This window comes from Chiloscyllium plagiosum, unplaced genomic scaffold (assembly GCF_037043375.1).
Source record: "Chiloscyllium plagiosum isolate Xiang-an unplaced genomic scaffold, Cpla_swu_hap1 HiC_scaffold_8, whole genome shotgun sequence".
Classification (NCBI taxonomy): domain Eukaryota; kingdom Metazoa; phylum Chordata; class Chondrichthyes; order Orectolobiformes; family Hemiscylliidae; genus Chiloscyllium; species Chiloscyllium plagiosum.
In genome coordinates, this window is record NW_028270146.1 from 104091804 (window position 1) to 104108034 (window position 16231).

The window sequence follows — 16231 nt, forward strand, 5'->3', positions numbered from 1 at the left end:
TTTTAAAGTGAGAGGAGAAAGATTTTAAAAAGATATTAGGCAACTGTTTTACATAGAGAATGGTTCGCGTGTAGAATAAACTTCCTGAGGAAGTGATAGATGCTGGTGCAATTATAACGTTTAAAAGAGATTTAGATAGATACATTATTAGGAAAGGGATGAAGAATATGGGTCAGGAGCAGGCAGGTGGGACTAGTTTAGCCTTGGGGTTATGTTCAGCATGGAGAAAGTGAGGACTGCAGATGCTGGAGATCAGAGCTTAAAAATGTGTTGCTGGAAAAGTGCAGCTGGTCAGACAGCATCAACGAAACAGGAGAATCGACGTTTCGGGCATAAGCCTGAAAGAAGCCTGAAAGCCCTTCCTGAAGAAGGGCTTATGCCTGAAACGTCAGTTCTCCTGTTCCTTTGATGCTGCCATTCCTGAAGAAGGGCTTATGCCCGAAACGTCAATTCTCCTGTTCCTTTGTTGCTGCCTGACCTGCTGCGCTTTTCCAGCAACACATTTTTAAGTTATGTTCAGCATGGACTGGTTGGACCCAAGGGGTCTGTTTCTGTACTGTACGACTCTATGACAACTAATGATAGGCAGCAAAAGCTGAACTTGCCAGTGACACTAGCATGAACAAATAAAAAATTCAGAATACCTGACAGAGTACATATGCTCAAGGAAGTAATAAAACACCAAAAAGGAAGTAATGGTTGGTTTTAAACCTCAGCTGGTATCCACATAAAAGGGCACCTTTATGTTTTGATAATCTTTCATGAAGTTCAACCTAAAACCACCACATGAAAGAAACACATCCAATTCTTCCACGATGCACAACAAATTGGTTTTAAGCACTTGTGAAACAAGTAAAATACACAATCTTAACAGTTCATTTTTCTCCAGGTTAGCGTCCGTAGCTCTAAACCAAAATATAATGTAATTCTACAATGGCTATTAGAGTAAATTATGATTGTACGCATTTTGAATTCTTTGAAAAAGAAACTGCCTTAAGGTTTTAAAGAGTGTAAGATGAAAGATCATTGACAATTACTTCTCAAAATGACAAACCAATCCCAAGCTGCAAGAATGAGGAGTAAACAGATAATGAACTGACCTTCGTTTTCTCATCCACCACTCGTAGTCCATCTGCTGACACCCACAACACAGCTTTAACTGGCTTCTTTCCAGTCTTAAAAATGGAAAAAATGCAAACATTTAGTTTAACAGCTAAATGAACTCATCTATCCAAAGGGGGTTAAAAAAAAAATCAGTAGAGACATAAGCACAAATAGCAGTGATAGAGACTCATCGCCAAATAGCCCAGCACACACAATTTGTTTTATAGAGTAGCTGAGCACCAGAGCTTCAAGGCACTGAGGGAAGAAAAGGAAACCCATGCCATTAAACACACAAAGCACTGATCTCACTCCCTGTTATTAAACCAGAATAAAAAATAAACTGGAAGATTGGCTAAACTGTCTCTTAAGGAGTTACACCACTAGTTGGCTGGCAGTTTTTCTGCAACTGGAGAAACAATGTAATTTTAAATCCACACTGCACACAAACGTGGGTTAATTTAGCTTTTAAAGTTGATTCTATAATTTAAAAGCATTTACAAAGTTTAGTTCAGATACATTAAAATGGTACACCACTGACCATCTGATGGTAGGTCAGACAAAAGACTTCTTGCTTTTTCTGACTGTCGCAATTTGGGAGATTCAATTTCGATAACATCCACTCAAGTCCGAACATTCTGCCTTATACAGGCAAGTATTTCCTGTAGGGATTGGAATGAGGTCAGCCAGGTGGATCTCATAGAATGAGGTCCCTGATTGAGGCTATTAACCTGGTCCAATCAGGGTCTCGTGGCTAACAAATATAAACAGGGGTTTAATAAGCACTACCACACTTAGGTGGTAGTGTGGGGGAAAGAAAAAAAAAGGGAAAAAAAAATAAACAGAAAAAAAAAGAAGAAAAAAAAAGAAAAAACAAAAAAAACAGGGGTTCTACCATGGGTGCTGGGGAAAAAATAAAAAAAAGAGAAAAAAAGATAAACAGGGGTTCTAAGATTTGTGCACCTTGTGTCTCTCACTGTGTCTCACACCAACACACACACACACCATGGGTGCTGGGGAAAAATAAGCACTACCGCAGTTAGGCTGTAGTGTGGGGGTTAAAGAAAAAGAAATATAAAAAAAATATAACCAGAGGATTTGATGTGAAGGGCACTGCTTGTCACTGGCCACTCGGGTGTTTTCCTATCTTCCTTGTGGTGGAAATTGAATAAAGATTCGTGCACTTTGTGTCTCACACCTGCACACACACACCATGGGCGCCAGGGAAAAAATAAGCACTACTGCAGTTAGGCGGTAGTGTGGGGGTTATAAGAAAAAAAAAAATAAACAGAGGTTCTCTCACTGTGTCTCACACCTACACACACACACAATGGGTGCTGGGGGAAAATAAGCACTACCACAGTTAAGGGAAAAAAAAGAAAAAAAGAAAAAAAAGAAAAAAGAAAGAAAAAAAACAGGGGTTCTTACACCTTATGTCTTTCACTGTGTCTCACATCTGCACACACACAACATGGGCTGGGGAAAATATACGCACTACTGCAGTTAGGCGGTAGTGTGGGGGTAATTTTTTCTTTTAAAAATCAGAGGTTCTGTTCACTCTCTAGGTCAGTGGCATGTACCATGCATGTGTAAATAAAGGGTGACCTGGTGATGGGGCACCAACCTTCATGGAGTTATTTCAGTGGCAACAAAAGTTGGATGCGACAGATAGATTTTGCAATCTTGATGCAGTTACCTCCTGAAGAAAACATATTTATTCCAATTTGGAGATGCTGGAGTTGGACTGGGGTGTACAAAGTTAAAAATCACAACACCAGATTATAGTCCAACAGGTTTAATTGGAAGCACACTAGCTTTCGGAGCGACGCTCCTTCATCGGGTAGTTGTGGAGTACACAATTGTAAGACACAGAATTTATAGCAAAGGTTTACAGTGTGATGTAACTGAAATTATACATTGAATTACACTTTGATAAAGGCCTAACTCTAGATGGCCTTTGGCCCATATCCCTTAATATCGTTTCTTAACAAAAATTTACCTATCGAAGATTTAAAATTAACTGCTATTTGTGAATGGGAGTTCCAAACTTCTGCCACAGCGTGTGTAGAAGTACTTGCTAGCATCTCTCCTGCATGGCCTAGTCCTACTTCTTAGATTATGTCAAAAGTTCTGCCTAAGTCAATCAGAGAAAATCTTCAGGTTTTTTTTCTAGTTTGTTCTGTTTTAGCAAAAGCCAAAAACTCCTGGGGATCTAGAGAAGCAGCTACAGTAAAAAGAGTTTCCATATTTCAACAGAGTTCTTGCCTGAACTTTCTCTGTGAAATCTCTCCTGCTTGTAAGAACCTGTGTTTGAATTCATACCATTTGCCAAGGAGTGTGTGTTTATGGAATGCTGCAGGGATTGGAGCAGCTTCATTAAGTTGCGAATTTGAGTCTGTTGGGTTTTCAAATAGTTAAGTTATTCTAAATTCTGTTTTCTTTTATTCATGTTTCATTCGTAGTGTTTGAATAAATCCTATTTTGTTTAAATCTGAATGGATTAACGAGCTGCATCACTCCTGGAATATCCACTCTACATTTGCCTAAGAAAAAAAAAATTAAGGTCTGGGCTGCCTTCTTAAAACATTTTGAGGGGATCTGGCCTGGTCCATAACAATATTGAGGATAAAGGAATACTAAAAAAAAATTGTTTTTGTCTCAGTTTTAACAGACGCATTTTAATACATTATCCTTAACAGCTCATAGGGAAAACTTGCCAAGGTACGTTCTCTTCTACATGTATTTAAAGGATTTAAATACTCTACTTATTGAGCTTAGACACTTCCCCCAAAACGTTAGCACATGCATGGTTTTAAGAAACATTTGCAAGAAACAGAAGAAAATACCTCACACAATTCAGTCCAATTTGCAGCAAACAATTCCAGACCAGTGAAAAATAAGCTGTAAACCATTTGGACTCAAAAAGCTTATCTTGAAGTACAGTTTTATGAAATTTTAGCCAATAATTTTAACAGTGAAAATTACTGTCCAATACTTAAATGTAGTGGTGTAACTCCTTAACATATCAACATAAGTCCAGGTATTTAAACTTACTTTTCCAAACAGGGCTTTGAAGAACTTCCTTTCCTGGAGTGACAGGGGGAACAAGTCAGGAGACTATTACTGCAGGAAGCTACAAATACTGCAAAAGTTTCAAACCAAAGCACAAAAAATAGGCCAGAGAAGGTCTCCGAAAAGGATGTAAAGAAACAAACGTGAAGATCGCCCATGACAATGCAGTACATTACATGGGTTTACAGTAAGCTATAAGCCACCAGTGTGATTGAGCAGTGGATAGAGATATCCAGAGGCCTGTCACATGCAGAGGTTCTAGTTACATTCCATTTCAGAAGAGAGCTCAGTTCAGTTCACATTGGCAGCAGCAGGTTTAGCAGCAATGAGACATTCTGCATCAGAGGTACACGGACCAAAGCAAAGCTATAGTTAACACTGTTATACTTAAATTTAGTAACACAAATCGCAAAACATGTAAACTTCAAGGTACCTTCAATATTTTCTGATGTTTTATTTTAATTAAATGCATACGGAATTGAAATATAATGAAGAACAAGGTCACCTCAAACAGGATATGGTATGACCTTGCCAGCATTACAAATTATAGATAATGTCCCACAGGTATGGCTGAAATCAATGTAATGGTAATACAAAGTTGAAAACAATAACAGGTGAAATGAAATGGGTGCTGCTGCCAAGTCATATGATCCTAAAACAGATTTATTAGGCATTAATGTAGATGAATCATCCTTATTGAAGAAACTAAGTTAGCTGAGAAATTTCAAAATAGCTAAATCATGCCCAAGTGGGGATATTAATAATTAATACAGTTTATTTTGAGGGGATGTTGTCTAGTGACATTAGTATCAGACATGCAGGATTATAACTACAGAGTGCTACAAGAAGGCAAGTGCATTAAAAATGTTTCTTATACCTGCTGAAACAAAAACAAACATTTTACATCACAATATAGAAATTTTAATTAATAACGAAAAACACAAGTACATAAATTCTACTATAGGAATTTTTTTAAAAGTTTTTTTATTTGTATATGATAGCACAAAATGACTCAAGGCACAGTACACTACTTTAGGCCCTGAGCCCCACAGATGGAGACACTAAAAAGTGTTTGGCATGCATAGAGCATTCTGGTCCCAGCCCAGATATCCCAAGCAGAAACCCATCATTGTCTACATGGACTGATGACAAGCAGCAAAGGTGGGACAGCAACCATAGGAAACAATCAAAAGCCTAATTCTAGATGGAAGTACAACCAGGAAACTGTGCATTCACAGGACCTGAAGGAGGAACATCATTAATTCCACAAAATCTTTAAAAAGGTACAAAGAAATTGCATTTTTCGGAAGGTTGGCCTCTTGCTTCATTCTGAACAGATAACTTATTTTACTTGCTCAGTTTCTAGAAATAAAGTTAGTGGAGATAAATTAATGATGTTATTCAAATGAACATTTAGTCTGTAAAGCCTATTGAGCTCTAAAATTACATTTCATAGTTAAAACATGGAAGATAAAAAGAGCATAAAAGTGTTTTAAGTCCCCAGGGCCTGATGGTATCTACCTCAGGTTCTTGACAGAGCCAAGAGAGAAGATTGCTCGGGGCCTTGACCGAGATCTAGACTCCAATCATCTGGGCTTGAAATACTAGCTTGCTCTGTCTCCGAGGATGCTGCCTGACTGGTTGTGATAGCCAGCATTTGTTATTTTCACCTTTGTATTCTCGCCAGTCACTGATCAAGAAAGGAAATAGGTCTAATCCTGGAGACTAGGAGAAAGTGAGGACTGCAGATGCTCAAGATCAGAGCTTAAAAATGTGTTGCTGGAAAAGCACAGCAGGTTAGGCAGTATCAAAGGAACAGGAGAATCGACAGGAAACCTGAAGAAGGGCTTATGCCCGAAATGTCGATTCTCCTGTTCCTTTGATGTTGCCTGACTTGCTGTGCTTTTCCAGCAACACATTTTTAAGCTCTAATCCAGGAAACAGTAAACCAAGTGAGTCTCTCAGTTATGGTTGGAAAGCTACTGTACAGAATTCTCAGGGGTAGGATTTACGTGCATTTAGAAAAGCATGGCCTAATTAGGGGCAGTCAGCGTGGCTTTGTGCAGGTCAGGTCATATTTTATAACATGATTTAATTTTTCGAAGAGATGACAAAGGTGGTCAAATGAGGCCACAGCAGTGAATGTTGTCTACATGGATTTTAGTAAGGCTTTCAACAAGAACCCTCATGGTAGGCTCATCCAGAAGATTAAGATGCACGGGGTCCATAGTGGTTTGGCCATGTGGATTCAGAATTGGCTTGCTCATAGAAGGCAGAGGGTAGTGGTGGAAGAGTGTTTTTTTTGGGCTGGAGGTCTGTGACTAGTGGTGTTCTGCAAGGATCCATACTGAGATCCCTGTTGTTTGGGAGATATGTAAATGAGTTGGATGAAATTATACATTAGTGGGCCAGTACGTTTGCAGACAAAACAAAGATTGGTAGAGTTGTGGAGTGTGTAAAAGGTTGTCAAAGGATACAGTGGGATGTAGATCAGGTGCAGATTTGGGCACAGAAAAAGCAGATGGAGCTTAAGCTGGGTAAATGTGAGGTGTTGCACTTTGGGCATTCAAATGTTAAGGAAAAGTATACAGTTAATGATAGGTTTCTGAACAGCATTGATGTTGGGGATCTTGGGATTGAAGTCCATAGCGCCGTGAAAGTGGCCACACAAGCACATAGGGTGGTAAAGAATACATCTGCCGGTAAAGAATACGTACAGCATGCTTGCCTTTCTTGGTCAGGGAGTGGAGTACAAGAATTAGGATGTCATGTTGCAGCTTTATAAGACTTTGGTGAGACCAAACTTCGAGTACTATATTCACTTCTGGTTGCCACATTACAGGAAGGATGTGGAGAAGGTGAAGAAGAGGTTTACCAGAATGCTGCCTGGATCAGAGGATGTGAACTATAAGGAGAGGCTAGAAAAATTCATGTTTTCTCTGGTGTGGCAAAGGCTGACGACAGACTTGATACAAGTCTATAAAATTATGTGATGCTTTGATAGGGTTGATGGTCAGAATCTTTTTTCCCAGAATTAAAATGTCTAATACGAGGGGGCATGCATTTAGCATAATGTTCAGCACAATATTGTGGGCCGAAGGGCCCATTCCTGTGCTGTACTATGTTCCATGCTCTAAAAGTATCAAACAACAAACACATACTGTACAGTCAGACGGAATTGTGATACGTACATCAGAAGTGCAAACACGCCTCGAAAAAATCCCTAAATTAGATCAAGGAGGAAATAGCGCAATTGCACTTACTTTTTCTCAATGCAACTAAAGCTAGTCAAGTAAACACAAGCTGGGAGAAAACTAGTTAAACTTTCAACCTTGGGTGGGTGGGAAACTACAGCACTGGGTTGGGTAAGATGGATAGCCCGCAATCCTCGCAAATTTGTATAACACTGGCGGATGGGCAAACAGAGTTGAAAATTGAAACTTTTCTTGATCAACAACTTGTTGGGATTGCTATAGGACTTCAATTTAAATATAGCTTCTGCCATGTAGATTGAAACCAATTTTGCATTATATAACCGCTGTCCAACCCTACATAAATACCCTTCAGATATAAAGATTGCTAAGGAAACCATAATGAAAATAAACTTGACCACTTTCCGCTTCCAATATGCAGATTTTAATGTCAAATTATTCTTATTTATAGGTTATAAACAGTTAATATTTGATGTTAACTTGCTATATACTCTTACAAATGAAGCCAACAATTAGACCAAAGTTCCAATGCCCAAATTGGTCATTCATTGTCTGCTCATTCGAGTCAAAAATCAAGGCAACAGAAATCCAGCTGCCAGGTCAGCAGACCAAAATTAAAATGTCAGGTTTTAAAAACAGAATGTCAAAGAAACTTGGGAATGTGCAGTCGCATCTCTTACACAGTTTTAAAACTGGTGGATGTAAATCATTTGAAGTAACTTGTATCACAATAACAAAAGTGCACACGTTGTAGGGAGAAGAACACCTTGCTGCAGGTAATTAAAGCTTATTGAATATTTCCCAATTCAATCATTTTAAAGCTAGCAGGTAATATGGTTCTAAATGTCAGAACAGCTCCTAGGTTAAAGTTCCAGGGGACAAATGTTGCTGATGTTGGATGTTGTAAGGAAACAAAAATGCTTTTAAATAGGAAATCAATACAATTAGTTTTTTTAAAGAGTGTTCAGGATGGTCAGAGTAAATGGAAATGCGACAAAAGCTAAAGGTGAGGGGTGCTTTGTGACTGGAAGTCTGTGTCTAGTGGGGTCCTTGCTGTTTGTGGTTTATATAAACAACTCAGAATTGAATTTATGAGGTTTGATCAGCAAAATAACAAGTACTAACAAAATAACAAAAATAGAGAGGATAGCCTAAGGTTGCCGGAGGATATAGATAGCCTGTTCAGATGGGCTGAGCAGTGGCAAATGGAATTTAATTTGGATAAATGTAACGCGATGCACTTGGGCAGACAAGGCAAGGGTACACATGATGAATGGTTGAACCCTGGGGAAGCACCAACTATCAGAGGGACATTGTTGTGCATGTGCATTAGTCGCTTAAGGTAGCAGGTGGATAAAGTGGTTAAGGTGGCATATGGGATACTTGCCTTTCACAGCAAAAGCATAGAGCTTAAGGAGCAGGAAAGTTATGCTTGAACTGTATAAAATGTTGGATAAGCCCCCACAGCTAGAGTATTACGTTCAGTTTTTGAATCTACATTATAGGAGGAACAGAATTGCACTGGAAAGGATGTAGAGGATAATGACCAGGATGTTGCTTAGCTGGAGAATTTTAGTTTTGAAAAGAGACTGGACAGACTGAAGCTGCTTTCTTTTGAGCAGGGGAGACTGAGCGAGGATATGATTGAGATGTATAAAGTTATGAGTGACATTAGATAGGCTAGACAGGAAGAAACTTTAGAATAACACAAAAGAGGAATACGGTAAACAGCAAAACTGTCCAAAACCATCAGGTGTGACTGAAATATACTTAAGGGAACCTATGGTCCCATTCCCTCTCTCAAAAAAGAAACAGTTGGGGCTGAAGAGTCTAAAGGGAAGATTCCAGTTGATGAAGACAATGAAACTTATGAGCATTTTGGATTGAAATGCAGTTAAGATTTGTTTCACCATGTAAAGATGATTTTGTTGCATTCATAAATATTTTGCGAACTACCTCATGCTGGATAACGGCCTTAAATATTAATCTGCTGGTTTCCCCAAGTAATAGCTTAGGTCAACATGTACACTATCTTTTATTTTAAGAGAAAACAGACTTGCAATTCATTCACAACAGGACACCAAAAGGATGTGAGTCTTTTGGTGTTGAGCTAGAAAGTACTTAGATTTGTTGCACTAGAAAGCATACGATATCAACATTTGCATGATGTTTTTCCACGTTTCATCACAACCATCTTCCTATTTATCGGGCATGACTCTAAACAGCAGAGAATCAGTCTCTGGTTCCCTGTTTTACTAGGGCTCCTTGATACCACGATCCATCAAATGTGGCCTCCAAGTCACCCCTACTTCTCAGTTTTATCAAAACTCCTGTCAACCTTTGATGCACAAAGTAAAAAAGTTCCAACATCACCAGTTGATCTTCACAAGTAATGTTCGCATCCCTGTTCCTATATTGTTTTCACCCTTTCTAATGTCTTCACATACTTTCAAAAGTGTCGCAACTAAAACAGGACACAACACTCGAGTTGAGGCCAAACCAGTGTCTATTCAAGTCTACCGTAACTTCTTGGTGGTTGTACTCTACACCTCTATTTAAAGTGGCATGAAGGCATGAACTTTAAGAGAGGCTCAATGCTGTTCTGCACTGAGAGCTTACAATAGCAGTCAGAGTACTGGAAAATTGAAAATATATAACATTTGGCTGTGAAATAGATACCTGAGTTGGTTGCTGTTTTGACAACAATTTGAAATTAACCTGTTTAAATTATGCCCCAGAATACTAAAACCCAATCAAGTTTGAAAGTATTGTTCTGCCAACATTGAACCAATGAAATGATCTGATGTTGGGGACATATAAAAGGCAGGCATTTTGAAAACTCCCATTGAGAGGGAGAGGGGGAGAGAAGAGTGTGTGAGACAGAGAGGAGAGAGAAGAGAAAAGGAGGAGAGAGAGGAGAAAAAGAGGAGAGAGAGAGACAGAGAGAGACACAGAGAGAGAGAGGTAGAAAGGAGACAGAAAAGACAGAGAGAGACACAGACAGACAGACAGAGACAGAGAGAGAGAGAGAGAGAGAGAGAGAGAGACAGACAGACAGAGACCCAAAACATTGAAACACTCTTTATAGGGTACCTTTTCATATGAAACATCTTCACAGTAAAAAGAAAGACAACAGCCCAGGAAGATCTTCAGCCGGAAGAAAAACATTGAAGACAGCCAGTGTATTGTTTTGAAATTAAGTTGATGTAATTTTAATAAGTGTCTTACTGGAACAGTATTTTGTTATAGACTTGGAGACAGGTAATAAACAGTTGAGAGAAAAGGGGACTTACAGTTGAGAATAGTTGTTGTTTAATGTTCACTTTTAGAGTTAAAGAATAAATTGATGTTATTTTCTTTAAATATTGAATTTGGGGAGTCTTCTGTCACTGATAAATTAACAGATTATGAGGCCAGGTGCGCTTTTCTGGGTGTTTGATTTACAGAAGGGTTCACCGCTGTGTCTCAAAAGAAAAAAACCTTTAGATATTGTATTATTCATTTACCACTCTCTCAACCTGTCCTCACAATTTCAATGCATATAAACAACCAGGTCCTCTGCTCTGTACCCTCTTCATACTATTTTCTAACCAACCTGTCCAGAGGGAGATGCTGAATAGGCTGGGGCTGTTTTCCTGGAGCGTTGGAGGCTGAGGGGTGACCTGATAGAGGTTTATAAAATCATGAGGGGCATAGTTATGATAAACAGACAAGGCTTTTCCCGGAGGTGGATGAACCCAGAACTAGAGGGCATAGGTTTAGAGTCAGAGGGGAAAGACATAAAAGGAACCTAAGGCAACTTTTTCACACAGAGGATGGTACATGTATGGAATAGCTGCCAGAGGAAGTGGTGGAGGCTGGTACAATTACAGCATTTAAAAGGCATCTGGATGGGTATATGAATAAGAAGGGTTGAAAGGGATATGGGCCAAGTGCTGGCAAATGGGACTAGATTAGGTTTGATTTGAAGATGCCAGTGTTGTACTGGGGTGTACAAAGTTAAAAATCACACAACACCAGGTTATAAGTCTAACAGGTTTATTTGTAAGCACTAGCTTTCGGAGCGTTGCTCCTTCATCAGGTGGTTGTGGAGTATAATCCACAACCACCTGATTAAGGAGCAGTACTCCAAAAGCTAGTGCTTCCAAATAAACCTGTTGGACTATAACCTCGTGTTATGTGATTTTTAACTAGATTAAATTTGGATATCTGGTCGACATGGACAAGTTGGACCAAAGGGTCTGACATCTCTATGACTATGTAATAACATCCTCTGGAGAAGGTGGGACTTGAATCCAGGCCTCCTGACTCAGAGGTAGGGACACTAACATTGCAGCACAACATTCTTTAATTTGTTTTGGACCAAAGAATTGTGGATGCTGGAGATGTGAAACAAAAACAGAAATTTCTGGAGAAATTCAACTAGTCTCACAGCAACAGTGGGAAGAAAACAGAGTTAATGTCTTAAGTCTGGTGACTCTTGATCAGAACTTTATTTTGTAAAGTCGCGCCATGTTCCTCAACTCTCTTCACAATTCTCAGCACTGAAATTCATGTCATTTGTCTGCCCATTCCATGAACTTGCTCATGTCTTGTGAACTTTATACTATCCTGAAACCATAAGATGCAGGCCTAATTTTTTTTTTGCAATGATTCGTTCAGGAGATGTGGGCATCACTGGCTACCCCTGCATTAAATTACCCATTCCCAATTACCCAGAGGACAGTTAGGAGTCAATCACATTGCTGCGAGTCTGGAGTCACATGTAGGTGAGACCAGGTAAGGATGGCAGATTTCCTTCCCTCAAGGACATTTGAGAACCAGATGAGTTTTGAGCTTTCTCTGGCAATTTGCAATGGTTTTATGGTCATCATTAAACTCAAACTCTCAGATTATTACTGAATTCAAATTCCACCACCTGCCATGATCTGAACCGCAGTAGAGTGTGTGGAACCTATGTTTATGGATTAATAGTCTACTGTTAATATATGCAAAGATGTTTACACTTATAGGTGGGTCTAGGATCCGAAGTACACTTTTGTAGAATAAGGATTATACATTTAAGGCACATGTTAAGGCTAGGAAATGGCCGGGTTTGCTGTGAACAATCATCTGTTTAAGGTTTGATGGTTGTTTATAAGTGAGAAGTGGAGACGTAGGGAAGGTCTTGGCGAGGTGCTCATCCTCACTGATAATGTGTTGCAGGCTGCAAAGAACATAGCGTAGTTTTTGGCTCCCGGGAAGTACTGGACAACGAAGGGTATTCTATAGGTTGCACCCAGTGTCTGTCTCCTGAGGTCATCATGGTTTCTCGCTGTGGCACAAATTTAAACAACTGCCCAGCCTTCAGGACAACATTGACCACAACACCGTACAAGCCTGTCATGCCAACTCGATAGAGAAGAATTCAAGTACAAGAACATTTTCTGATTCAGTATGTGGATGTACCTACTAGAGGAGGAGGAAAACTTGATCGACCCTTTGGGAAATAAAACTGGGCAGGTGACTGAGGTCTCAGTGGGGAGCTTGAAAGGGTTTAGAAAATAATTACAAGGGTGTTGTCAGGGTTAGAGGGTTTGATCTGTAGGGAGAGGCTCAACAGGCTGGGGCTATTTGCCCTGGAGAGTCACAGGCTGAGAGTTGACCTTATAGACGTTTATAAAATCATGAGGGGCATGGATCAGGTGAACACTTAAGTGTTTTTCCCAGGGTGGTAGTCCAAATCTAGACGGCATAGGTTTATGGTGAGAGGGGAATGATTTAAAAGGTACCTAAGGGGCACCTTTTTCACAGGGTGGCGCGTGCATGGAACAAGTTGCCAGAGGAGGTAGTGAAGGCTGGTATAATTACAACATCTACATGGCAGCTTGGTGGGTATCCGAATGGGAAGAATTTAGAGGGATATGGGTTAAATGCTGGCAAATGAGGTCGGCATGGATGGGTTTGAGCAAAGGCTCTGTTTCCTTGCCGTACAACACTACGACTCTATTTCTTACCTGTCTTTAATGGGCTATTGGTGGGCTAACACTACTTCTCATGATGGTGATGGTCCTTAATTCTTTAGTATTAATGGGATGTTTGAAATATCTTCCACGGTCTTTCCTTTCCTGTGTTTTTCCCCTTTCACCCGAAGACTCAGGTTCACTCTCTCATGTTTTGCTATTTTATATTTGCATTGTTTCTGCTCTTGCTTAACTTCCTCCACCAGGTATTTTAACTTCAGTTAGTGACTTGAATGTTTGAATACTTCAAGCAGTTCTCGATTCCGTGACATTTACGGATCAGGTGGTGTTTATTCAGCCCACCAAGTCACAGAGAACATGAAACTCTTTGTATATTTTGTTCATTTCAAGCGAGTACAAAGCCAGATAGCTCTCCAACCACGTGATTAAGGAAGCAATGAAGGTGGGCTACCACTGCTGCCTCACAGCGCCAGAGACCCGGGTTCAATTCCCGCCTCAGGTGACTGACTGTGTGGAGTTTGCACGTTCTCCCAGTGTCTGCGTGGGTTTCCTCCGGGTGCTCCGGTTTCCTCCCACAGTCCAAAGATGTGCGGGTCAGGTGAATTGGCTATGCTAAATTGCCCATAGTGTTAGGTTAAAGGGGTAAATGTAGGGGTATGGGTGGGTTGCGCTTCGGTGGGTTGGTGTGGACTTGTTGGGCCGAAGGGCCTGTTTCCACACTGTAAGTAATCTAATCTAATCTAATCTAATCTAAATTGCCCGTAGTGTTATGTAAACGTAGGGGTATGGGTGGGTTGCGCTTCAGCGGGACGGGTGTGGACTTGTTGGGCCGAAGGACCTGTTTCCACACTAAGTAATCTAATCTTCAAGTGTGAAAGACAATTAGATAGAGGTAACATTATAACTACTGTCATTGCAAATTTATAACTGCCAATTTGAATGTTATAAATTATACATTTTGAGTCACAGCTGTCAAAATATCACATCACAATAGTACGGATTCTCTCCAGGACTTGCAAATTACAATATATTGCAAATGTAGTCTACCTTGCATCTATTTAAATTACCATGCCAATCATGATTTTAGTAAAAACCGTATATGATAGTGACATGCAACCGCTAGGAAAGAAGGGAAATCTAACTCGCTTAATTATTTATTCAAAACGTAAAATAAACCTACCAGGGTTCCACCAAACAAGCACTTTTAAACTGCTAAACTGTGTGTCAAGGTATTGCCTCACACAAATGTTAGAGAAATATGGCGTGCTTCAGCTGTTTTTGCCAAAGTTCTGAGATGCGGAATAAAAGTGAGTCCTTAATTTGGAATTTAAAAAAATGATTTTAAATATTGTAAAGCTGGAAGTTGTGAGCATTGGCCTCTCTGACCCACCCAATCTTTAAGCTTAATGCTTTAGTGGTTCAGTGAGCAACACTGTTGCCAATGAATCATGAAGCTTTGGGTTCATGTCGCACAGCAGGCCTTCAGCACTGAAATCAGGATGACTCTCCAACACAGTACTGAGGGAGTGCAGCAGTGCCAAAGGTGCTGTCTTTCTGATGAGATCTTAAATTGAATCCCCATCTGTTTGCTTCACTATTTTAAAGAGCAAAAAGGAGTTCTTGCCGGTGTCTCGGTCAATAGTTATTTCTCAATCACCACCAAAACAGATTAACTGGTCATTTTCAGCATGGTGTTTACTGGAGCTCACTGACTGCCATAGATTTGATGTTGCAACAGCTACTGCAGATCAAGAGTGCTTCATGGATTATGAAGCACTTTGAAACATCCTGTGGGTATGGAAAGTGGTCTATAAATGAATTTTTCAAAAATATAGTTGTGTGGCTTCTTTTGCTAGATGACCGAAATATTCCCTTAACATGATATTACTATTACAATCTGACCACAACCACTCAATTGCTGGAACAAGCTGTACTTTTCTAACCCATGGTCTCAACTAAAACCTTAAGTGAACACTTCCTTAAAAGAAAACATGTATTCTGCAGAGTTGTGATTGGTGCTGCTTGATTCTGCTACTCAGAGTGTCACTTTGACTGGACAGGGAACATGATGGCAGTAGAGAGATGCGGATGTTGTGTGCCAGTGTGTCCATGTGTGTTCATATCCAGAATTATTCCTATGGGACTTATTTCCTAGGTTCTCAAACCTAACAAATTCTCAGCAGAAGTCATTAAAAAACAATTCATTACTTCATTAGTCAGGGCACCGAGTATAGAAGTCAGGGAGTTATGTTGCAGTTGTACAGGATGTTGTTGAGGTCGCACTTGGAGTGTTGTGTTCAGTTTTTGAAACTGTTATAGGAAGGATGTTATTAAATTGGAAAGAGTGCAAGGAAATTTACAAGGATGTTGCCAGGACTCAACAGTCCAAGTTAAAGGGAGAGAGGTTAGACAAGCTAGGACTTTTTCTTTACAGCATAGGAGACTGAGGGGAGGGCTAAGTGTGTAAGATCATGAGATGCATGGATAAGGCGAATGTACTCAGTCTTTTTCCCTGGAATAGAGGACTGGAAGTCATCAGTTTAAGATTAGAGGGGAAAGAATGAAAAGGACCTTGAGGGGCAACATTTTTATACAGAGGGTGCAAACATGGATTGAGCTGCCAGCAGAAGCAGGTGAGGTGGGTATATTAACAACATTTAAAAGGCATTTGGACAAATACATGGATAGGAAAGGTTTAGGAGGATATGGAGAAGGGCTTTTGTCCAAAACATCGATTCTCCTGCTCCTCGGATGCTGTCTGACCTGCTGTGCTTTTCCAATACCACACTCTTCGATTCTGATCTCCAGCATCTGCAATCCTCACTTTCTCTTGGAAGGATATGGGCCACGTGCAGGGAAATGGGGTTAGAGTGGATGAACATT

At 40.0% G+C, this 16231-nt stretch overlaps 1 protein-coding gene across 8 annotated transcripts in view; it reads right to left on the minus strand.

Moving 5' to 3' along the window:
- numb (NUMB endocytic adaptor protein) overlaps positions 1–16231 on the minus strand; it is a 216142-nt gene that overhangs the window by 51812 nt on the left and 148099 nt on the right. For 6 of the 8 annotated variants that reach the window (XM_087990200.1, XM_087990201.1, XM_087990195.1 and 3 more), the window contains exons 4-5: positions 4156–4188; positions 1101–1175 (exon numbers count right to left, since the gene is read on the minus strand). In XM_087990200.1, coding sequence (XP_087846326.1) covers positions 1101–1175; positions 4156–4188 — 108 coding nt within the window. The remainder of the gene's footprint in view (positions 1–1100; positions 1176–4155; positions 4189–16231) is intronic. The other 2 variants (XM_087990199.1, XM_087990197.1) reach the window with 1 other exon arrangement.